This window comes from Saccoglossus kowalevskii, chromosome 7 (assembly GCF_978046115.1).
Source record: "Saccoglossus kowalevskii chromosome 7, keSacKowa6.1, whole genome shotgun sequence".
NCBI lineage: Eukaryota > Metazoa > Hemichordata > Enteropneusta > Harrimaniidae > Saccoglossus > Saccoglossus kowalevskii.
In genome coordinates, this window is record NC_140647.1 from 16,660,749 (window position 1) to 16,687,066 (window position 26,318).

Consider the following 26,318-nt stretch of genomic DNA (forward strand, 5'->3'; position numbering starts at 1 on the left):
GGGCGTATTTGTTTTGGCGGACTCCATATTAAACTCCGTTCTGCTCAAATAACTGGATTGGCTATTCTAATGTGCATTGGGAATCAATCAAAACATAATCGTATCTGAAACGATCAAAATATTGTAACGATAACCCCAGGGCTCCCCAATCACGTGACCTTTAGGAAGATCCAAGATGGTGGACAGACTAGGTGAGTTTTGACGGCAGCGTTTTTATCCGAATAAATGGTGCATACACCCCCTTATCACAAGTTTTGGTAGCTTACCCTCCGTCTACGTTTAATTGTCGATATATATGTGATAATACATTTTAAGATGTTCAGCATTGCACATGCACACTTTGCGACCAATTCTATGTACTTTCTCATGCCTAGAGACTTTAATATCTTGGTATATCGATCAATCGAAACCGTATATATTGAGTGACGTCAGTTGTGTATAATAGTAGAAACGTATTTGTGCATTACGCGGAAGTTAGCATGGTTTCTATAAAGTATAAGGCTGTATAATTGAGATATTGTCGAAGATCTCTAATTCAGTGGCCTGTACGTATACGCGTGCTTGTTTACACACTTGAAATTTTTAGAGGATTTTTCGTAACTGCAGGCACTTCGGATCACCTTATTTAAAAAAAAAAAAAAATTTTGTATTAGTTTTTAGTAGTATAGTTTGTTACTTCCAGGCATCCCCTTTTGGAAAATAGTGTCAAGTGTTGCACCCTTACGTTTTCAATGTACCTTATGTTACATAATACCTTTTGTTATGATTACCGAATCGTACTAAAAATAGAACTGACGTAATTATAGAATGCAGTGCAGTGCTTGAATGGAAAAGATCAACTAGGGACAACATGTGCGTGTGATAAACACATTTTAAACCCCAGCTGTGATTTGTTGTGAATCCCAATGAATTATTTCAACTCCACAACAGTTATAGATATGTCTATCACTATTTTAGTTTTTGTTTACTTATATGTGTCTGGTTCAAATAAACATCTTCATGAATAATTAATCACTTGACATAATGCCCAATGACATAATTTCAAAAAACCTTGATTCAGCATCTGTCACCTGACGAATTGATTTATAATCGTAAACTGAATTTGTTCAGTATAAACGTATGTGACTTAAAGTAGCTAGGGGGAAAAACAAGTAATAGTTTAATTTGTTTAATTGTGATTAGGTGCAGCTATGGCAATGTGATTGATTGTGTGTATGTTTCATGTTGTTATTTTCTCAGGGGATTAAATTATTACCATTCCTGTGAACCTTCTAAAAATATGGTGTTTTACAAGGAATTGGTCGCTCATTGTTTGTTCTTTCTATGAGCTTGATTTGATTCGCTGTTGTTTTGTAAGATTGAAATTAGGTAATTTGTGCATTGAAAGATTTTCAGTAGTTGTGATAGTCAAAAATTTGTTTCTGTAAATAAAACACCATAAAATGTTTCTTGTATTTGGCTGTGGATAAACAGATAATTATTCACCAAATGTATACCATTTCAACTGTACTACATGTATATACATAGAAGTTTCTAATCTACGAGATCTATTGTGAACAATTGGTAGACTGTTTCCTAGAAAAGGACAAAACTTAGTAATTTCACCATAAGTTGATGCTAACTTTAACAAAATGGCGTATTGCACAACTAATTTATCTAAATCCTTTTGTTATGGTAAACAGCTCCAACAGTACAATCGTTCTCTGAACATGGGGGCGGGTCGTCGTGACAGCATATGTTATGGGATGTACATGTCGTCCAGTATAGTTCAGTTTGCATTACTCACTGCCTATGGAGAGACTGTCATTATCTGATTTTTGAGATAACATAGAGACAAATCAATTAGCAATTTCTGTCTTCACCATTCTTTATTGTCATGCCTGGAAACGTAATATTAGTGTCAACATTGATAGACATATAACGTCAACGTTTGGACTCACTGTGCAGCCAAACCTATTTATTTATTTTATTTTATTTATTTGTTGCTACCCTTAAAAAGCAGGGGCTTACTTTTACAGGAGCTGCAAAATTAAAGATACATTTCTTAATATAAGTACAAGAAATACTATTCATTATGCAAGTACTGCCAGTGATGTCTTGCACAACACTGTCTATAGTCTGAGGTATAATACTGAAATGGCAGAAAAAAGTTTCAGTGAAGAACCCTGTCTACCCAGTAAAACACTCTTATTTCAACAACAACAAAAAATTAGAAAAGTATGAAATCACCAACACTTTAACCTGATATGAGGATGTATTTACCTGTTACACAAGCTGTCATTGCAATTTTTCCTTTCCAGGAAATTGCCATTTTTATAAACCTCTTGTTTCCCATTGTAATTACAGTTATAACAACATAGTCTTAAAAATAAGTTTGTGGGTTTTTTTATTTGATAATCCATCCAAACAGTTCTACCCATTTTGAGTTGTTATGTCTGATACATTTTTGTGTGTGGACATCATCAAGTATGAATAAATATGACACACCCATGTTCAACAAATCAGAATTTTTAAATACAAAACATAGCAAACATTAAATCTGTTCTGTTACAGCAAATTTGTTTTTGCAGCACTGGTTGCTCTTTTGAACGTCAATTTTTATTTTAACAATTTTTCACAATATTATCCTGCTTGATGTAGCCAATTGAAAATTATTTTTAAAATTAATGTAGAATTAATAGAATATGTGCAAAATATTATACCAAAATTGTGATGGGCAAAAATGTAGATTAAGAGTACTGTAATAGACAATTTGTGGGGTTTAAGTGTGCGGCATATGTTGTTTGATTATGTCAGTAATGTCGCAGACTTGTTCAAAGTTTCTGCATGACATTACCCAAATTTAGAGCAATTGCACATATTCCCAATTCACAGTACTATAAATTGAATGTTTACCTGAAAACACTTGGTGTTACATGTATATCAAATGGAGGAATATTTTAGTGGTTTTCTAACAACCAACTACAAACAAGGACATATTCAGACAAAAATACCATGTGACACAGAAACCAACAAATGGTCTATTGTATCACAGACCATAATTCAATCTGGTCATAATTTAAAGACATCACATAACCTACAGAAAGTTAAATTCAACATCAGTAACACATGTATTGCTTAATATAAAGTGTATGTTACAGAAGCATATTTCATTTTGCTACTTAAATCTGAACAATTCTGTGTTTCAGTGTGTGTGTATATATATATATATACTGTAAAAGATGTTGAAAAAGCGACATGCAATTTTAACGAATTGTGGTAAAATGGCGTAATAGCGAAATGTTGATTTAGCGAATCTCTCTTGTCATTGTTGATTTCCTGTTTTGACAATACTTTTCTGTCACGTGCCAAAAAAATATCGGCAGTTATCAACTCAATAAAAACAAAGAAAAACTGTCAAGTGTAATTAGGGAGGGCCCCAAATTTTTTTGTTCCAGATTACTGTATACAAATCTCCAAGCCTTGGCCATTTTGTATTTATAATAAAGTCATTAGTGACATCTTGAATTAACAAATCAGTTCTCTCGCTAAATTTGCTAAAAAGACATGCTCACGAAAAAGACAGTATTTACAGTACATATACATTGTATGTATGTGGAGGTATGTGTGTCTGTTGCATTGATTTCTAAATGAAACTTGGTAATTGCAATAATTTCATATACGAGAAAACTTGCTAGCAAATGTATTAAATTGTTAATACACAACCTCACAGGAAATCCAGGAAACAATTGGTTCAATAACACTCCACTTCAATCCTGCTCTGTATGGCAGCTGGTACTTTGCACAATCTAAATTACTAATATCGATATACATGTTGTATACCTATGAGAAGCAGTAGAATACAGTTTATTTATAATTTATTATCATATATTTTGTTATTTAATTTCTGAGAGAACCTGTGAAGAGATAATTTTAATTTCAGATGGTGTTCAGTGTCAACTTACAGCACTCAAATAACATGCATATTTGAGTGAAAGTGATACATTAAGTAATTACAGATGTGTATGTGTCAGTAAATATTAATGTGTTTGTGTCACAGCACTCGCCATTTCTTGAGTTGTGGTACCCTTTTATCATAGGTGCAGATACACATCTCATATCTCAAATTTATGCAATGTTTTAAAAATGAAATAATGCTTTATCATTATGCTCTGGATTTAATTTTTACATATTTTGGCCACTCTCTGGTATTGTTTCATACATGAAACTGTAACATTGAAAGTGTATCAGTGTTTTTCTGAATTGCCCTCTATCATTGCTGATTACATATCTCTAAAGATTGGGAACACAACTGTAAATTATGCTATAAAAATAGAATTATGTAGTGGTGTGTACAATGTGATCTTTCACTTTGGCAGTTTGGGAATGCGGATAGCCTCACAACATGAAGACAAGGATGTGAAGCACTTACATTACAGGATGACCTAATCATTTTTTTTTTTTGCTGTTAAAGTTGATGTAATAGCTTTGAGTATTCATTTAGCCCTTTGAACGCAATCTAAATTTGTGAATATGTCAGTGTGTTTGGGTCTCAGCAAACACTTGAGTGAACTTATATAAGTGACTATCGGTAGTACTGAGAAGATCATGTGCAATCATTTGATGGAATGTTTTATTTGCAGTGAACAGTGAGGCCAATGCACGAAGGGTGGCCAATGTAGAAGCCTGTTTTGGCAGCTCCGGACAGGTAAGCACATCATGCATGTGCTATTCATCATAACCAGCAACCTTGTTGTTTTAGAGTGTACAGTGTGGGTTATGTAAAGCTAAGAAAATTGGACTTTGAAGTGATTTCCCAGTAGTATCTACAATGTGGTAGTCGGAATAAACTGGTCTCATTCAGTTTGAGAGAAACACCTTAACCTTTTCTCCAGCAGTTCCCTGTTTTCATCACAAAATTGTCCCGTCCCGTTTATATTTTTTCCTTTAGAAGATGGGGACAATAAATTAACTAAAATATTGTCTGTCGGCTCCAAAATTAAGGTTCAATTCCAGAAATATTGAAAAATACAAGAAAAACGTGCAGACAAATTTGGGCGAGAAAGTCTGGTGGTGAAAAGGTTAAACACAACAATTAATTTTTGCATATTTTATTTGTTTTATCTCAGTCAAAGTAACATGCATTTTGATTCATGCTGGTGTAAAAATGCTAGTCAGAATAATTAGAAACCTATTACTACAGTAGCACAGTCTGAGCTCTTACAAGTGATTTGCCTTTTGAGAACCAGTGTTTTCAATAATTGTTTTTCATCATGACCCTGTGACACTGAAAGCTAAATGTAATTCACTGAATATAATCCTCTGAAAAATAATCTAACATAATGTTTACCATTTTATCCGTCTGAATCAAATGGCTTCATAAGTAATTAATAAAATGACCTACCCCGGTAATCATTCATAATTAATGCTGTAGCATTTGTCGAGACTGATGTAACTATTAAACACTGTTCTGCCCGTGAAACAGGACAAATACAGACAACAAGGATAGACTGGACTATTATGATTTGTCACACCTCATATGTGTTATAGAGTATTGCTAATTCCTTGTGTCGTATACTTTTATAAAATTCAAACCTTTGATCTTCACTCTCACCTGTCACAAAATAAACCCACATCATTTTTTTTCCTAATTTATTTCAAAGCCTGTAGCTAAAAAAAAAATGATGCTATTATGGTTTAAAAGTAATGAAGAAATTATTGACGGGAAAGATAAATATCTTCATAAACAGTATATAATTTATTGTTTATTTGACAGCCACTTATGGTTCCGGGAAGGGTGCTTGTCGGAGAAGGCGTGTTGACAAAACTATGTAGAAAGAAACCCAAACCACGTCAGTTCTTCCTTTGCAATGACATTCTCATTTATGGAAATATTGTAATTAATAAGAAAAAGGTGAGTTACCTGTCTTATTTTTTGTGTCACATTTTTGTGAAGCTGCTGTCTTCAATTGTAATTTATATGTATAAATAACAATATACAAATGTATGAGATAAGGGATGTAACTGATGTGTTCTCAACGCCAGTATTCTTCGCAGGTAATCCCTGATTTGCATAATAATATAAGGTTATTACGAAGATACCTCAAAGTATGCACGAAGACAGCACAGCAGCAGTATTGACCGACGCGCCATATAAGGAAATGCAAATTCCAAATATAGAATGATTACGCGCGTAAGCGTCCTCTAATAATAAAAACAAACATGGCTGCCACCAGGGTTTGACCGGACTCCACACAAAGAAGTTTGCTGATTCTGTTCTAAACTTTTTGGATTTTGGCATTCCCATGATGTATCCTTGGAAGGAAAAGATATATAATAATAATAATAAGGTTATTACGAGGATACCTAAAAGTATGCACTCAGACATCTACCGCCGCTGCAAGTTGGTTGATACTCCAGATATACTGTCTTTGTGCATACTTGTCGATATTCTCGTAATAACCTCATATTATTATTTGTCTTGTCAAACTTTCGTATGATTGAAATATGATGCAGCAGAGAATCCTATTGCCTGTACGTACACGTATACAAACACTTTTCTATTTACCACTTGTATACTGCATTGTGTTGATAACTATTTGTTGTATGATTTCAGTACAACAAGCAACATATTATACCCCTAGAGACTGTTAGACTGAAGTCATTGGAAGATAATGGAAGTAAGTAATCTACTTTTTGGGACATCTGCTTATGCAGACATTATGAAACAAAATTCGGGACGAAATTAAGTGTTGGCACCATGGAGCAGATCATTTGTAATTTGTGTCAAGGGTCAGTAGACTAGTTTCAGGTTTCCAGGTGATTACCGTAAAATTCCTTTTTGAGGCCGCATCTTTAATAGAAGCCGCACCCCTAACTTGAGACATTGTTTCATGTTGAAATTGACATGTTTTGATCCCAGGGAAAAGTCTGCAATATAAGCCGCACCCCAAACTTTCACAAACCAAACAGCCACCACATATTTCAGAAAAAAATATACCATTTAATTTTAAATTAAGGCATAATTTTTCGAACATTTCAATGATTCCTGTCGCTTAAATTAGAGTCTAATTAAGGTTTTCCGTAGTCATTTACGCTTATTCCAGAGTACAGGTTTATTGTGGGTAACGTGACTGGGTAAACTGCGTTTCCACAGTGAGCTGTTATTATTTTCAAAAGTGTTAAATTCTTCTTCAATGCTCAGCTTATCTTTCGAAAACAACTAATTTCTTGATTTAAAAAAAAATCATGCCGTTTTCCCATCAAAATCAAAGCCAAACGATCGCAGTACAACAACGGTAAATCTCTTCCGTGTTTCGTTTACCATGAGGTCGCTGAACTACATTAACATATTTAAATGAGCTATGGTAATTTAATCACGTTGGCACCATCCAGCATTTCGATTGGTTAATTAGCGACTTGGCCTATCAGGTCAACATAACAGTTTCAAGTCACTAAAGATGTTTGAACTAACATGGCGGATATCATATCGGTCGAGCATTTATATGTGACCAAAATCATTCGCTTGCGGTGAAACTAAGTTGAATTTTCACAACAATTCAACGAATTTATTTTTGTACATTATTGTAATCACTACAGATTAATAATCAGCAATTTTAACACTTCGAAAACAAGTAAGTTATTCACTTGTGTGAAACGCAGCATGACCGTTACCGTGATCATTTGCTACTAAGAATGCATTCGTTTTTGTTTTGACTTCTATTAGAATATACTTTTCGTTATCAAAAATAAGAAAATAAATATATATTACATTAAATAATATACTGAGTATTTTTTCGTTATCATTTTTTTTTTTTGATTGACTTTTTTTATTTTAATTTCCCCGATGTCTAGATTAAACATGGAATGTACAGTCACTCTGCCGGAAGTCGAACATGCCGCAATCGACTGAGTCAGACGGCTGTCTGCACGGTTACTAAAAGAGTGACCGGTGCTAACGAATTAGTCTATTCAAGAGATTGTAGTATACAGTACCGTAATCTGCAAATGCATACAAATCTATTTGTAGATATTATTTATTGTGCAGTATGTTATACAGTGTGAAATTTCGTTTGTGTACAAGTTTGTCTGCGTGTAAAAATTCGAAAGTGCCTTAGAATCGCAACAAAGTTGCAATTGAGTGTCATGCATCTCATTAGCATATCATTATCCCTTCTGGCCTTTGTTTTCTGAAAAAAATTCCAACTGTTACCGAAGTGAATGCTCTAATTAACGCCGCACCAAGACTTCACGCATCTGAATTCGTCCATTGAAAAAATGAATTAAGCCGCGGCCTCAAAAAGGAATTTTACGGTATTAGCTAGCTTGCACACAAAGTATAGAAAACATGTTTTACATTCATACACTCATAGCACAAAATATCATTCATATATATTTATGATATCTATTACTACCTTTATAAATATTTATAATATTTCTGAGGGACAACATACAAGCATATTTGACTTGCAAAAAACTTAGGAAAATCAGTTCCTGATTGATTGGTTTTGAAATCAATGCCCAAAATGCTAACACGTTCACTAATGTGGCAAACATGAAAGCAACCATGCCCAGAAACTTGAAACTTGTCATCTATTGTCAAAGGTGAATGGCGCCCTCTCTGGCACCGTTGTTTGTTATTGCTGGGAAAGGATTGACTAGCATTGTTATTAGTTCAAGAAAATTGTTCAGCTTGGAATGTGTCTGAACCCCTCATTAGTATGCAAGAATGTAGGAATGTACCAAGAAAATTGTTTTTCTGGAGTAAATTGTAGTGTATTTTACTTATGAAAGGTCAAAAAGTGCATGGAGATTTAATGAAAATGTGTGGATGTTAACAGAATGATGTCGTTTGGTCACAGTTGCGCAATAAATGATGGACTATTTTGGGCGTAGCTATAAAATGTGTCACCGAAGTACTCACACGTGTGCATGATTCCAATAGTTTGTGCTGTGAAGAAACTATTAGAAAATAAGTATTGTGTAATTTGTAGTGAGAATGTATTCAAATAGATTTATGTTTATGAATCTTGTTTCTTTTCAAAGTGTATTTATATAATAAAAATTGTTTATGAAAATGTTTTTTATACTTTTTCGATGGATTGAATTTACAAATGATGAGTTATTTTGTTATACCACCACTCGAATTATGTGTTACGAATCTCTGATAGTTTAGGCTTGTGTTCTTGCAAACGGAAAGACATTTACTTGTGTGCAGTGGACATCGATAAAAGCTAACATATTTCGAAAGTTGTGAAATCATGGTACTGTTTTGGCATTATACAACTTCAGTTCCCTTTTGACGGACTTTGTGTGACTGGCCGTGTTATCAAACAGTAGTATTATGTAAATCTGCCCCGGGAAAATCTGCAAGGAAAATTTAAATTGCCATTTTCACGCTGCATTATATCGTGGAGTCGTCATCAACGCATTTAAAAATCACTTTTGTATTTGGGGGACTTTGTGTGGCTGACCGTGGTGTTTGTAAACTTTAGTCGAACTGTAGTAGTGTTAATCTGCCACAGCGTTGAGTTGCCATCGTCTCTTGTTTACCAACTCATTTACGTTTGTGCCTCAATGAGGACTGAAAAGTGATTTCCATTTACTTCGTCTGTTATAAATCAACTCTATTAGCTTCCTTCAAACTTCCTATTGCCATCGGCATTATGTCTACTACACTCGGCGGTGTAGTGAGTATCGATCTTCTTGTATGAAACGCACCCGAACCTGGAAATCATCGGCAAATTGGGATGGTCTCGTTACGTAATTTCTTACCTTGTTTTTGACCGCAGTACGCTTGGCTACGAACTTACACACACCCACGCTTATGGGAATAGTGCATTGTGGGTAATACTGTATTGATCGAGGTGAATGCCTGGTGTTGGACTAATCACTCATGTTTCTCTTCCTGTATTATAGTTCCCTGTTTTCTTTGATTTTTAGTCCCCGTTCGGACGTAGTCCGAAAACGGGGACTTGTGTTTTGCCCTGTGTGCGTCCGTGCGTCCGTGCATCTGTGCGTCCGTGATCACCTGTATCTCGAACATGCATGGACCGATTAAGTTCAAACTTCACTCATACATCACACATTATATGGGACATATGCACATGCATTTTTTTCATGATCTGATTAACGATAGCCGAATAGCGGCCATTTTAATGCCGAAAATGCATCAAATTCGCACATTTTCACCATTCCGGACCCGGATCTCAGTTATGCATGGACGGATTTTGTTCAAATTTGGTACATACATTAAACATAATAGGACCTTGATGCACGTCGTTTTTTTTCCGGATCAAGTTCAAAATGGCCGACTGGTGGCCATTTTGTTTTAAAGAATTCAGTTCTGGATCCGTATCTGAGACACGCCTGGATTGATCGAGTTCAAACTTCACACACACAAGGTACATCATGTCACAAATATGTATGTGCATTTGTTTCATGATCTCATTAACGATAGCCAAATGGCGGTCGCTTTAAGGCCGAAAATGCATTGAAATCACACATTTTCACCATTTCGGACTCGGATCTCAGTTATGCATGGACGGATTTTTTTCAAATTTGGTACATATATTAAACATAATAGGACCTTGATGCACGTCATTTTTTTTTTCGGATCAAGTTCGAAATGGCCGACTGGCGGCCATTTTGTTTAAAGAATTCAGTTCTGGATCCGTATCCGAGACATGTCTGGATTGATCAAGTTCAAACTTCACACACACATGGTACATCATGTCACAAATAGATATGTGCATTTGTTTCATGATCCGCTTAACAATAGCTGAATGATGGCCATTTTAAGGCCGAAAATGCATCAAAATCGCATATTTTCACAATTCCGGAACCGGATCTCAGTCATGCATGGATGGATTTTGTTAAGATTTAGTGCATATATTAAACATAATATAAGCTTGATGCATACCAATTTTTCTTTGGATCAAGTTCAAAATGGCCAACTGGCGGCCATTTTGTTTTAAAGAATTTTGTTTTCGATCCATATCTCGGACATGCCTGGACAGATCAAGTTCAAACTTCACATACACATCATACATTATATCATACATATGCCTGTGCATTTGGGCCAGTCCTTTTAAGGTCAAAAATTCACAAAAATTGCACATTTTCACCATACCGGAACTGAATCTTAGTCATGGTGGGCAAATTTAGTTTAAATTTTTTTTTGGATTGTGTTGAAAATGGCTGACTGGTGGCTCTTTTGTTTTACTGAATGCAGTTCAACATCCATATTGTTGCTGCTTTGAATGTATATGTCACTCAAATATGAACGGAACGGGGACGTGTCATTGACAATGACTTGTTTTATTTCAATTAAACAGCAATTTGGCTGTGGCCATGCATTTAGTCATTGTCGACTGTTTTTCTTGAATTTCATAGTAACATACGCTAAGTACAATTAAACATCCCGAGTTGAACAGTAGTCATTTCTAAGGTTCAAAATAAACAGACATGATTATTTAATTTAGTTTTATTCCTTCTGTTAAAAATTGCGTTTCCAAAATAAATAAATAATAACAGGTACCCTCATGATTCTTCAAGTTTTCATTAAAACAAAGTCAATGTCTTTGAAATTGCTTTTCTGCCTGTTCGCCAATCCATTGCTCCAAAACACACCTTTAAATACTCTTATTTTCCCAGCATCGAGATGGCTCTGCCAACTCTTGTTTAAACCATTTTGCAGTTCTTTATCACATGAGAAATGTTGAAAATCACTAACCATAGTGATTGTATTTTCTGTATAATTTACTCACACAGATCTTCATAATGGATGGCAGATTATCAGTGCAACCAAGTCATTTGCTGTGTATGCTGCCACGGCAACAGAAAAGTCAGAATGGATGGCACATATTAATAAATGTATCTCCGATCTTCTTGCAAGAAGTGAGTCACATTTTTATAACTGTTATATTCTAATCTTAGCTACATGCATTTGTGCATAGACCTTAGAAAATAAGGTCTATGATTTGTATAACATCTATCATTTTGTTTTGAAACTTGTTATGCTTTCATTGAAGGGAATTGCTTTGTTTGAGGAGATCTTCTCTGTTTATTTCAGTTGCTTACTGTAAAATACTTTATTTTAGCTGGAATTAATTTTCGCTGAAAAGACTTTTTGAGTGTTTTGTATGGAATTTATTTTCACTGATTTTTAACAGGTTGAATGTAAAACTATTGGAAAATAATGTATATTCACTGGATTTTATTTGCACTGAATCATTTCTTCAGCGAAAATTAATTCCAAGCGAAAATAAAGTATTTTACAGTATATTTATCTGACCTTTGTATTGCAATTGTTTTGTAGGTGGAAAGAAAGTAGTTACAGATCACTCACCAGTTTGGGTCCCAGATTCAGATGCTCCAGTGTGTATGGTCTGCTGTAAAACAAAATTTTCAACATTAAATAGAAGGGTAAGTTTAAAACAAATGGGCTTATTTTTTGACTCCCGTGTGCGAAGCACAAAAGGGAGTCTTTGCAGTTACCCTGTCTGTATGTCTGTATGTATGTATGTCACTTTTTTTGTTCCACCGTTATCTCAAGAACTACTAATCAAATTTTGGTGAAACTTGGTACATAGATGCTCTGGGATAATGCACAGAGTTGATTAGGTTTTGGTAAAAATCTATGAATATTAATTACCTAATTTGCATGATAATTAGCTGATTTTTAGCTGTTCCAAGACTGTTCCACTGATATATGAAGAACCACTCATTGGATTTTGATGAAATTTGGCACATGAATGCTCTAAACTAATGCGCAGAATTGATTAGTTTTGGGTAACTATCTATGAATATTAATTACTTAATTTGCATGATAATTAACTGATTTTAAGCTGTTTTATGACTGTTCCACTGATTTTTGAAGAACCACTCATTGGATTTCAATAAAACTTGGCACATGGATGCTCTGAACTAATGCGCAGATTTGATTAGTTTTGGGTAAAAATCTGTTAATATTATTAATTACCTAATTTACATAATGATTGATCAATTTTCGGCTTTTCCACTGATATCTCAAGTACTAATCATAACATTTCAATAAAACTTGGTACATAGGTGTCATATGACACTGCACATACCTGATAGTTTTTAGGGTAATATCAGTACATATTAATTACCTAATTTGCATAATTAATTAATTTTCAGCTTTTGATATTTCGAGTAGTAATGATCACGTTTCAATGAAACTTGGTACATAGTTACTTGAGGACTGTGCAGAGATCTAATTAGTTTTTGGGTAAATATTTGTGCATATTAATCACCTTATTAGTAGGGAGTTCAGAATCCAATATGGCGGCCGTACGAATTCACGCACGCTGTAACTTTTCCCAAGAATTTTAAACTTTTATTTTACAAATTCTAGACGTTGCACATCAATAAAATAACGCTAATTATTGAAACAGGTTAGTCGTGTGTCTATTTCGCGCGTAAAAAGCTTGGTACGATGTGTGACTGAATCACACTCCCGCCGGAAAAATCGACCATTAGCGATAAAATTGCGCTGTAAATAAACATGGCCCTCGATATTTTGCAGGGTGCGTGATATAAAACAGAAAAGCCAAAGGGGAGCCAATCAACACAGATCTTTCAAACACAGATGAAAATATGGCCAATAAAATTCGCTGTAAGATGGTACTAGTTTAATTTATGTAGCTATGACTCATGCGAAAGAAAATTGAGGTCAAAGTTTTGTCCGTTCGTTTTCTTATGTAAATACGGTATGTAAATTTTTTAAACTGAAAGTTTCACCATGTTTACTATTTTAACTGTCGTTTAAAACTATTATTGACATTGACCAGCTCCACTGAGAAAACTCCGGTACAAAATCGAGGTCATCGGAAGACGGGTCAAAAGTTGAGATCGAACGTAAAAATGGCGACGCGCCAATTTTTGAGTCGACCAGAACTTTTTCTTGGAGGTCTACACTTCACGGGACGCCAATTTCTGGGTAGTAACATTGATTTTCCAAAGAAACTAATTCTCGTACGATTATTTTGTGACCGAATTTACAAGGTCCTTTGTTATTTTACATTAATTTCGGCACATAATCGGCAATGAAGTGGTTGAATGCAAATTTTCTACGGGTTTAGTTGCCGGGTTCAAAAAATACGGCAATTATTCGCAAAGCTTCAAAAGCGCGATATTATCGTTATTACGCCGGCATTACCATTAATTATTTGTGAATTGTACTTTGCACGATTATTTGGTATACTTATAGGGAAATTCTGTGTTGTTTACGTGCATTTTGAAACCATATGCCGACGCTATGCACTATAAATCTGAGTACCGGTAGCTCATTCAAAGTTCAACATCGACTTTACATCTTTCGTGGCTTTGATTTTGAAGATTTCGAAAATCACATTATTATTACCTTATGGCATGAGAGAATTAAATCATCTCAATTATTTGTTTGTTTGGATTTTTTTTTTCAATTATTTTTGCCTGTTTAATTTGTGTTCACTTTATTATTATTCAACAGTTGTTTATGTTGTAAATAAAATACACTTTTTAGTCACAATTGTTTGTTTTCTGTGTTTTTTCATAGTTCTAACATATAAGTAATTAATTTCTAAACTCGTTAATATACTCTTGTTAGACATTAGAAACAGATAATTTGTTTGTTTTTTATATTTAGATATTCCAATATGGATGTGTCACTTAGAATCAGGGACAACTTAGAAAGTTTATTGTCAGGGCAGAAGAAGTTAGTTGATATTAGCTGCAATGTTCCACTAAGTTATGGTCTGTATTTAAATTTACATGATGATCTGCAGAAAATGGGAATTAATATACAACAAACCATGCCAGATATAATTAGGCTTTTTGACCCAGATATTGTTTTACCAGTGAAAATTAGCAACTTAACAAAATGAGTACGGAGAAATGTAGAGAAAGCTAGAAAAGATGGAAAGGAAGTTCAAGTCTTGAGTACAGTTATAGCAACACAGTCTGCAAAATGTTTATCAGCAGTGTTTGCAGAAAAGAGTGTCACACCACAAGTTTTGATATCATGTAGTTTCACAGCCAGTCAGGATAACAGTATCAACCTAGAAATTAAGCATGTGTTAGAACTTCGTAATTTTCTTATTAGAAACAATCTTCCCTGGGCTAATGCTTTAAATTGGTTAAATGTATTTATGCGGCCTAGTGCTGAAACAAAACTAAATGTCACTGGAATTAGACGCCAGTGGACTCGGCTACATGATGCATATTTAAAACTGAAATGCAGCAAACGTCAGCATGAGTTAGATGACTTCCTAAGCAAGTCATACAAAGCTCCAAGGACAAATCCCAATGAAGTCAGTGAAACTGTAAGTGAAACAAGTAGAAGTAATCAAGATCTGGAAAACATTCTAGAAAGTTTGAGTAGAAATCTTGCTGACAGTTACCAAGAAATTAGCGAAATTACTCAAAGTATGGAAGAGCTTTCACGTGAGAAATTAGCTGCACTAGATAAAATTAATGAAATGAGCAAGAAGCAAGACAAGTATAGGCAGAAATTGATTCAAATAAATGATTTAAAAGCAAAACTTGCAGCATTAACTCCCAGAAATTTCAACAAAAAAATTAAAAGGCGAGATGAGAAAATAAAGAAGATGACACATCAGATTGAAGAACAAAATAAAGTGATGAAAGAATATATACATGACATAAACCAATCAACAAGAGATAATGAAATACTACAAGAGAAATTAGATCAGATTTTAATGGAAAAAAAAAACCTTCAGAAAAGCAAAAGTTACTGGAAAACAAAAGCCCAGTCAGCAAGTGAACACCATTCTCAGAAAGTGAAGAGTAATCTGGAACACATGAAACATTTAGAAAATGACAATATGAAGCTACGTGAAAAAATAGAAGATTTGATGGATGCAAACGAAATTAAAACCTTTGAAAATGGAAAGTATACAGATAGTATAAGACAGGTTTATTATGATCTTTTGACACACAATGTTTCAGTACAAAACTGCACAGCAGTTGTAAAGTCAGTGCTCAAGAACATCCTGAATGTAGATGTTGATAGGTTGCCAAGTAAGTCCCTGACATCCTTGATGCAGGTCGAAGCCCTGGTATTGGCTCAAGCCCAAGCTGCCACTGCAATACTTGAGCAACAGGATCCAAACACACTTCACAGTGATGGCACTCGAAAAAAGTTTATTGATTATGCTGGCCTTCAGGTTTCATTGCCAGACAGGTCATCATTGTCTCTTGGTTTCCAAGAATTGCTTAGTGGGTCAGCTGATGACTACATGAATGCTACCATAGAAACATTTGAAGAACTAGCTCAGTCAATAGCTGTAAACGATGAAGAAAAAAAAAATATATACGCACAACTAATTCTTCGAAGCAAAAATATTATGAGTGACAGACATGTTGTGAACAAAAAATATAAAAGCAAGATGGAAGAAATGCGTGAATCTTTATTGCCTATTTTTGAACAAAACTGGGACTCATTTGATGAAAATGAAAAGACGAAAATGAAAACTGTGAACCATCTTCTATGCGGAATGCATGTATTGGTAAATATGGCTCCCGCAGCCAGTTCAGCATGCATTGAATTTGAAAAGGAAAAACAAGATCAAATTAACACTGAAAAACTTGCTTGGTATAAATCTAATCAGTCATTTTGTTTTAATTTGTTATATCAAGCGAGTAAAGGTTTTACTGATGAGGGTTGTCAAAAATCTGGTGTGTACACTGATTTTGGGCCATATTTAGAAGATGAGCTGAAAGAGAAAAATAGATTGATAAAGTTTGAACACAATAGATTCAATGTTGCATTTTACCAGGGAGCTGCATTGTACTATCACAAACAGCACATTTCAGATTTTCTGTCATCAGGACGATGTAATTCTACAAATAAACTCATAAGCCAGGTTCAGGCTGTTTTGGATGAACAGGTTATAATTGCAGAGTGCAGAGCCCTTGGAATTATTTCTAAGCTGGTAACTGGACCTTTGATGCGACTTCTGGAAAAAGATATGAATTATTATGATATGAACATACACTGGTTAGAATTAAAAACCTGCCTAGCAGACAACGCGATTGATGCAACACCACTGTTGAAAGAAACAAAGTACATTACCAACAGTTTAATAAACAAGGATGAAATCTATGCTGCACTATTCAACGAATGTAGTCCAGAACTAAACACATTAACATTAGAAAGTGCACGGTGTATCTGCAAAACTATGCTGGTCATCGTAGAGAGACAGGTTGGTAATCAATTACCTGGTGGTTTAGAAAACCAGCCCTCTGAGTCATTGCGACAAGAAGTTGCAAGTGCACCCTTAACTAATGTAAGATCAGAGTCGGATTTCTCTGATCTTGATCGCAACATTCACAGGGCGCCACAGAAAAGTCGGGTTTCGAAAGCTGGTTGTATCTGTTTCAACAAAAACAAAACCTCATTATATCTCTATAATTTGGGAACAGACATCAAAAGAAAATATTTATCAATCGCACGAAAACAAGCCCCTGAAAGAAGAAAGAAGGAATTTGTTCACAGCAGAAACATTAAAAAAAAAAGACTTTTGCTGCAGACTGAAAGACTGGAAAAAAAACGTAAACTGCTAGAGCGCAAAAGACAAATAAAAGTACAATTAGAATTACGAATAAAAAATAAGTGGGGAATTTGGGAAACAGAGAGAGAAGTTGACATGATGCTGACACAGATGAATAGAGTGCAACAAATGAAAGCAATAAAAGATCAAATATCCTACCATTGTCAAGTACTGAAATCAAATATACCAAACAAGAAATTAGCAAAATGGCAAAGTAAAAAAATTGTTTTAACTGTACAAGAACTTACAGACAATCTGAAATCAATCATAAGAGCAAATGGAGGCATGCCAGAGTATGTGAAAGAAATAAATGATAACATCAGGAAAAGAAAAGCAAATGATGCAGTACCAGTACGGAGCAAGAAAAGAGTGAAGAAGAATGTACACAATTCTTTTGGAATAAACCATGTGACTGTTGGCATGTATGTAGCTGTAGCATATGAAGCACAGTGGTTTGCTGGTGAAATAATAGGGGTTTCTTCTGACTCTACCACTGTAACAGTAAATTGTCTGGAGAGGAAAACTGGTGACTCATTTAGGTGGCCATTACGTAATGACATCGATAACATTGACATAAAATTTGTTTTATCAGAAATTCACATCGCTCCAAAGGACTCTTTAATGAGGGCATGGAAAGTGGACAACGTAACCAGGATTGATGCACTGTATAACAATTTTAAAACAAAGTACTTTTCATAAAGTTATAGGCTGACAATTTTTGCAGAAAACTAAAGTGTAATTATTCGGTGTTAAATATAAATTTTCTATGCTAAAATATGCTTGTTGTACAAGACATGTTCACCTCAATGTTGATTGAGGGGGTGGGTTTGTTTTGTATAGCCCAGTGATTCACATGTATAATTGTTTACTAATTACACATTTTATAATTAAATGTACAAATCTTATGAGATAGAAATAAAAGTCAACCCATAGTTATGGGTTTTCCCTTCTAAGTTGCGTGCACCCCCCCCCCCCACAAACTGCCTTGGTCACCCCTAACCCCTAAATCTCATATTAATATGAAAATTGAATAGTTGAATAATATTAATTTAATATTATAAAGGTTTCTTATTAATAAAGCAGACTCTAAGTATTGAATGTTAATTTACATTCAAAAGTGTTGAAAATCCAAAATGGCCGCCACCTTGCAAAAGACAAAATAATGTTTATTTCAATTTTGCACAAACTGTCTCCACAAAAGTAAGGATGCTATGAATCAAAACATACCGTTTATGCTGTCCATAAACTGATGTCATCACCAAGCCAAAATTTTACTGTGAATCAGTTTTTAATTTTTAAGTTACAGGTCTCCAAACTTCATGAATATGCCAATTTTCAACGGTGCCGCACCCAAAAAAACTAAGTCAAACTGAATTTTGTCAAACTTTGCCTGTCTTCTGTGCAGATTGTGGTGTATTGTAAGAGACTACTTAGTTAAATTTTATTAAAACAAGTATAATGCTGTTGTTAACAAAAAAAAAACATCTTTCCAGATTACATTTTCCTGGTGTTATCAGTGGTCTAAAACTTGAAAATGCTTGATTTGACGATTTTTCCAGCAATTTTACCAAAAATGCACGTTTTTCAGTACATTCAACATACGATATCTTGAAAACTACTGAACCAATTTTGTTCAATTTTTTTTTGTTTTGTTTCTTTTTGACTGAGTAACAAAGTCATACTGTCAATGAAGCTATTTGGAATAATTTATTTTTTCACTGTCATTGCCAGAAATGAGTGGACAAGATGGCCGACTTCCGCCCTGGCCAGTGTTCCCCAGTCAAATAAACATCACAGGATGTGCCATAGAGAATGCATTGCATAAACATCTATTAAAACAAAATTTAATTTTGAGTTTATATTTTTCATTTTTTCACTTTTGTGTGCTTCGTAATAGACAGGTGACGTTCCAAGCTTTCGATATGTTATAGATGTTTCCATCAAAACTCCACCATTAAATGCCCAACTTGCCGTAAAACTTGATGATATATCCTACACTGGCCCAGTGTATTATCAATGGACGATATGTAATTGTGTGCCAAACTCTATTTTAAAAATAGGTAAATGCAGTAACGCAGGTGACTGTTCAAGTTTGTTCGCTTCGTTCTGGATACTCTCTGGTTCAATGAACACGGCGACGCAGCCAACGCAGTTGTAGACGCAGTATTCGCTGCCCAAATTAGAGCTAAAATTCATGCATTTTTTACACAGATGTACGATCCAGTTGTTAGCAAATATAACTGTTTTAATCCAATTAACAACAGGAAGTAACCTGAATCAAGATTTAGTTTATGTCCGCTATTCCATGTTAAAAATTATCCCACTTTTCGAACGCGAAGCACTATCGCCATACTGCTTTTGATGCTGAAGGTCAGACCACAAGATCAATATATTGTATCGGCCGTTTTTCCTCTTTGTAAAAAAGGGGTTTCATCACACTGTCTGTCCGCGAGTTGTGTATTATTCTACGACAGTCTAGACTTTTGTTTTGTAATGCGTCAGACAAACGTAATTTGCATACCAATCGCCGTTGACTGCCACAATGATATTTACAAGATTAGTCTGTCCACATATTTTTGTATTAAGGATGCGGTAGAGTTATCATGCTCTAAAAAGTAAAAACTGTTTTCATGAGGAAAAGTGTTTTGAAGCGTAGCAAATTATATATTTTCTTGAAGCCCTTGTTCCTGGCTTTTTGAAAAAAATGATCTGTGACATGTACCACGAATTAGTCACGTGATTACTAAGTAAACATAGAAGTGTTATTTTGAATAAAAATTAGTTTTGTATGAAAACCGTAGGGGTTCTGTAAAAAAAGAAAGCTGAAAAATCAAGACAGCATCAGCCCCGTCAATGCCTCGAGAGTGTTAGAACATAGATTGCATATTTGTTTACAATGACACCAATTTACATTTTTCCTGTTATTTCACCCATAGACAAGGAATTTAAAAGCCTTTTATTTTTTATTGCGAGAAGTTCTCAAAAAATGCTTCAAGGGTTTTATTCTGCGCCAATACGTTATCAATGTGTGTGAATTTCATGAAAGTAGGTCAATTTCTGACGACGCACAACTCACTTGAATGACCTCCATGGCGTCAGATTTCTTCTGCCTGGAAACGCCAAAAAACAAAACATTTGTCACGTTGCGCTGCGCTAATTTTGGACATTTAAAGCATCAGATGGACTGATTTTTACAACAAAACACATAACATGGAGTCACTTAGTAGCCTTGCAGTAATAAAATCCCAAACTATAAAGTTTTGGGTCCGTATTCGTCCTCCAAAAAGAAGCGAAGTTGTTACAGTACACGGCGGCCCTGCATAACTTGTCTGCCCGACTTTTTGGAAGATGGAAATTGATGTTTGCTGACGAAATTTTACCCTCTTGGTTTGAATACTCAAAGTGTGAACCCCATTGTACTGTCGGCAATGCATTTCTGTTATAGGTAAAGTTTCGCTTCCTCTGAACTGCGTTTTGAGTTTTTCCTTGGGGCCTCTTTTTTGTGATTGATCAATAATCAGGAGCCGGAGTTGATATGACCGCGTCGTCTTCAGTGTGCACTGTTTCTGTCGTGAAGGGATTATGCAAATTACGCAATAAGTCAATGTTATTGTTTGCGTCCAGACTTTTATCTCAAAAACAAATTGTACAGTATCCCGTTATACAAGTACAAAAATGTAGTTTTTCTTATTTTTTTTTTTAAAAAAGGGTATTCTAGATGTGTTTCAGTTTTAATTTTGATAAAATTATGAGCCCAATAACTTTACAAAAGTAATAACAAAAAAAGCAAAATTCACGAAAATAACTCTACCGCATCCTTAAGTATATAACGGGTGGCTGTCTTCAATGCCATCTTAAGAGTGTACCTAAGGGTATCTCGTTCTCTGGTAACCACAACCATTTATTACATGGCTTCATATGATCAGCTGACAAATACAAGTGGACACAGAACAAAGGAAACAATAGATTACCTCACTTACTATTGTTTCCAACCCCAAGCTGTGAACTACTTAACATAACAATATACTCTCAATTAGGCTAAACAATAGACCTTAAAAGTCTATGACATCATCAGTTGTCTTGAATAATTTTGCATGTAATTATAGTCACAGCAATGGGATAGACAGGAAATCTCTACTTGACCAGATTCTATTGTCTATTTCCGGCAATGACTCCCTATTATTAGCATAATTAGTTAATTTTCAGCTTTTCACCTGATATCTCAAGTACTAATCATCACATTTCAATGAGACTTGCGACATAGATATTCTAGGACTATGCAGAGACCTGATTAATTTTGGGATAAATAATTGTGCCTTTTAATTACCTAATTTGCATAATTAGTTAATTTTTTGCTGTTCTATGATGTCTAAAAACCACTCATTGGATTTCAATGAAACTTTTAAAGAGTACCCATCACATTTCAATGAACGTAAGACTATGCACCATATTAGTTTTTGGTAAATATTTATGCTTCTTAATCATCTAATTAACATAATTAATACTGATATCTCAAGTATTGATCATCACATTTGAATAAAACTTGGTACATAATTGCTCTAGGACAATAGACAGTCTGATTAATTTTGGGTTAAAATCTGTTCATATTAATTCTCTAATTAGCATAATAATTAATTTTTAATGTGTCTCCAAAACTCTCAGCACACGGGAGTTCTTTCTAAGCTTTCTTTGATTTGTGGTATATTATTGATTTGTTAAGGAAATAAAGTGATCTTCTGTGCTACGTCTTGTAGTACATCACATTGAGTGTTCTCTCAAGGCCTTATTTTCACTATTAGGTTCTCAGGTTTCTCAGTTAAAATCAGCACTCTGAAAAAAACGTTTTTTTTTTTAATTTCATGTATATTTTGAATTTAAATACACCAAGTTCAAGATGGTTTTTAAAAAAAAACAAATTTGCTTATTGGAAACACTGGTCATATTCTATTGTGTAAGCACTTGCAACAAGTCCACAATCTCCACGTCACAACTTTTCTAGTGTTTATGTAACATGTTCACGACAGACTAGTTAAAACCTGTTTAAAAAACATGATTTATCAATTTTGTTCAAAACCTACTCTTTCTTAATGTGATTTGTTTTGAAATTTGTTTATTAAAAATCATAATTAATATTTTCTTGGATTATGTATGTGTAACTTGAAATTACATTTGCATCACAAAAATGATACATCAAAGAAAGGGCCGCAGTTGCTTGTCTCTGTAATGTTTTTTGTTATGATTCAATGACTAATTCATGATTATCAGGAATTGTTTGTTGTACTGCTTTTGAAATGTCAACTAAGTACTGTATTGTCTACTCTACAGCACCATTGTAGGAAGTGTGGGAAAGTTGCCTGCAACGCATGTTCCACCAAGAAGTTCCTGTTACCTCAACAGTCATCAAAACCACTTAGGGTCTGTGATAAATGTTATGATCTTTTATCAAGTGGGAATGCAAGTGCCAATGATGACAACTTTAATCCGGGTAAGTACATGTGTGTAAGGCTCAACCCTTTGAGTGCCAGATATTACTTTTAGTTTTTGGTTAAAAGGTTTGTCAATTTATATCAGCATCTCGTGATGAGAAAAGAAGACTGTATAAAAAATAATTTTGTAGATTGTGCCAAAAGTTGACACTGGCCCTCAATGGCTGGGTTTTCTTTTTCTTTCATTTGCTGTCAGCTGAAGGAGGCTGAATTGAAACTCTAACGGATATGCAATGTTAGACATGGAATGGTTGTTTCTATCATAAACCAGTGAATTTAAACCTTTGTGAATATCCATTCATTGTCAAATTCAACCCAGTAAATAGTTCGCTTTCTACAGTATGTTATTATTGTTTCCTTCAGGGCCAGATCCTCTGGTTGATCAAGACTCATCAGGTGAAGATGATGATGATGACGATGATGATGATGACGATGACGACAGTGATGACAGTCCTGCTAATTCTAACAACACAACCCCATCAACAGAAGTCGAGGTACAGTTTCCTACATAATTAATTTGAAATTATAAAATACATTTGCTGCTGCGTAGTACAAACGTTTCCGTGATTTGTTATCAAGGGCGATGATCATATGTACATGTGAAATCTACTTGTCTTGAACATGAAGGTCCATCAACTCACTGCAACTTTATGTCACTTCACAGTGGGTTATCGAATCCAGCCCTGCATCAAATAAAACATGTCATGCAAAACTTATAACATATAATAATGTCTTACAATACATGGTCTTTTTATTTTCAGCCAACTTTTTATCCTGGGAATCAGCCCCAAGTGCAGGCATCTGATTGATGCACCAACAACTAATACACACCACTACAAGCTATCAAACAAGATTATCCATCAAGTTAAGGGGTCATTTATTTACCAGTGTTGCGGTATTCCATCCCTCCAGAGTGAATTTCCTAACCCTTTTGATTGTCACACTAGCACTATAAATTGTTCTGATTCCTACCCTAAAACATAATAAAGAATGCTGTTAATCTATTGTACAAATGTCTTCACAGGTATATTAGATTTATGTATCCCATACTGCGTTTCAGTAAAATAGATTTTTCCATCTTTCTGTTATAAAAATCAAATACTGAAGTAGATAACTAGCTGATTTAATCACGCAGAATTCACCAATGTTTGCTTCTTGCAATAAAGATTATGTTAAGACACCAATTATGCAAATGTTAAGTCTTTAAATAACGAGTTATTTCTAGCTCATGTGACTAGGGAATATTTTGGGCATGTATCTATGAGGTTAAGACACATAAATCAGTTAACTATTTATGGTAGGTACATACCGTACTGACATTTCAATGACTTTAGTATTTAGTAGTTTTTGTTTATAATCATATGCCACAATACCGAATGTTTAGATATGCCGGTAGCAACTGTATCCATACATGAACACTGTGTGTTAAATCCAGCTTGAAACAGAGAAACATTTATGATTTAGGCAGAAGGATTAAATTAAAAATTACCTCTGGTTTCAGGGCACAAAAACAAAAAAAAAGGTTTTACTCCTTATGATGGGGTTTCAATTTTTTTTTGTATTCAGATTATTCAATACTACAAGAATATATATGTTTAACATTTATTGAATATTGTTTGGATTAATAAAACATCCTCTGAAACTAAAAACAAAAATGTTTCCATTGTACCATGTGTGGTGCTTTTCACAAGTATGCAAAATTGCAAAAAAAAAGGGGAGGGGCAAGGCTGTGATGTAACCCAGGTGTATACGATTCATAAACGCAAAGTCCCAGGTTGGTGGGGTTTATTATTTTTGTATCATAAACACCACAGTACTTACAAACGTATCTTAAAAGGTGGTGAATTCACTGTACCAGTGTATAGTTCATATTAGTTATGAATTGTTCATATTGTACTAAAAATGTATTTCCTCAATTCTGATAAGGAAAGCCAACATCTTGTGTGTAGATGTAAGGTTCATTGTAGATTTGATAAATTAATATATATATAAATAAATGCTGATGTCTTCTGTCAGAGTGGCTGAAGAAGTAATTTAAATTTTACAACAAGCCTGACATGTATTTAGTCAAGAACATGCCTGAGAACTTGTTTTTAGACTAAATGTTTGGCATACTTTGGACTTGCAGGCATCATATTTTTGAGTTGTTTAAAGATTTGTTTAAGGGTATGTACTGTGAAAGTGCTACATTTCTGATGATGCAATAGTGAGTGATATTAGTAAATGTGAAACTGTAATATTCATAAGATATCTTGTAATGCTGAAGCAATACTGGTCAAGCCAAGTAGTGGATAGATCTTGAGTAAAATTGCTGTTTCCAAGATTAAAGCCAACTATTTAGTCAGAATTAAATCTGTGTACAGGTCACTGAATAGCTCCAAATATATCACCGGTACATACTCAAGTGTACCAACACTTATTTTTTTTAAATAGCATTTTTTTGTAATAACAAGATGTATATTATTTTCTGATATTAAGAAATTGATTTCACTGCTTGACCTGCTGTTTTCTCTCTTATATTGCACCTAACTTGCTGTCTTCTGTATGCACCGTATAATATTGACACTGTTTTAAGACTTAATCAGAATTTTCTAGATGCTTAACATCAATGAAATGTTCATTTTTATTTTGTACCCCTGGTATTAAAAGGTTCCTTTTTTTATTGTTGTGTATATATATTTGATTGAACATGTAAGGCTAGTGTTTTCTACTTTATTTTGGTTGCTGATTCTCAATCTTGTGTTTAAAGTGCCTTTTATTTATGTTTTCAGACTAGCTTAGATTTTATGCACTTTCTCATGTCTCCAAGACATCTACATTGTACATAGAAATGGTCTACCAATGAAGTAGCTATCATCTATTGACCATGAATTTGATTAGTCTTTTGAAGTGCTGTCACCATGAGAGTAAAATTTAAGGAAATAGACAAAATTGAAACTGATCAATGAATGGAGATTATTTTACTTTTCTCGGCTTGTGACGCTTAAATAAACTGGAAAAACTAACAATTGATCTTTAACAGTTATACGGGTCAATCTGCTTGACCAAGTGTGTATAATTTTGGCTAGTTCTTGACTGTTGTAACTCTTTTATTATTTCCATGTTTGGTCTGTAGAGGGCATGGTCACACATGAATCAGATGTCACAGATCGTACAAGATTATCTCAGTGCCAACCTTTACCAAGACTTATAAACTACTGGGTATAACTTCTCATTGTACAGTGCCCTCTACAAGCCAACATATTGTTCCTTTGTTTTTAATGAAGTTTTTTTTTAT

The 26,318-nt window shown here is 34.4% G+C and overlaps 1 protein-coding gene across 1 annotated transcript; it reads left to right on the forward strand.

The window, feature by feature from the left end:
• Window positions 1-51: 51 nt before the first annotated feature.
• On the forward strand, window positions 52-24,054 carry LOC100366448 (pleckstrin homology domain-containing family F member 2-like). The gene is made up of 9 exons (XM_002733274.4): window positions 52-191; window positions 4,623-4,687; window positions 5,756-5,893; window positions 6,596-6,659; window positions 11,752-11,877; window positions 12,299-12,405; window positions 22,881-23,040; window positions 23,405-23,535; window positions 23,803-24,054. Exons 1-9 carry the CDS (start codon window positions 176-178, stop codon window positions 23,848-23,850), a joined length of 855 nt encoding a protein of 284 aa, XP_002733320.1. The 5' UTR covers window positions 52-175; the 3' UTR covers window positions 23,851-24,054.
• Window positions 24,055-26,318: the final 2,264 nt, after the last annotated feature.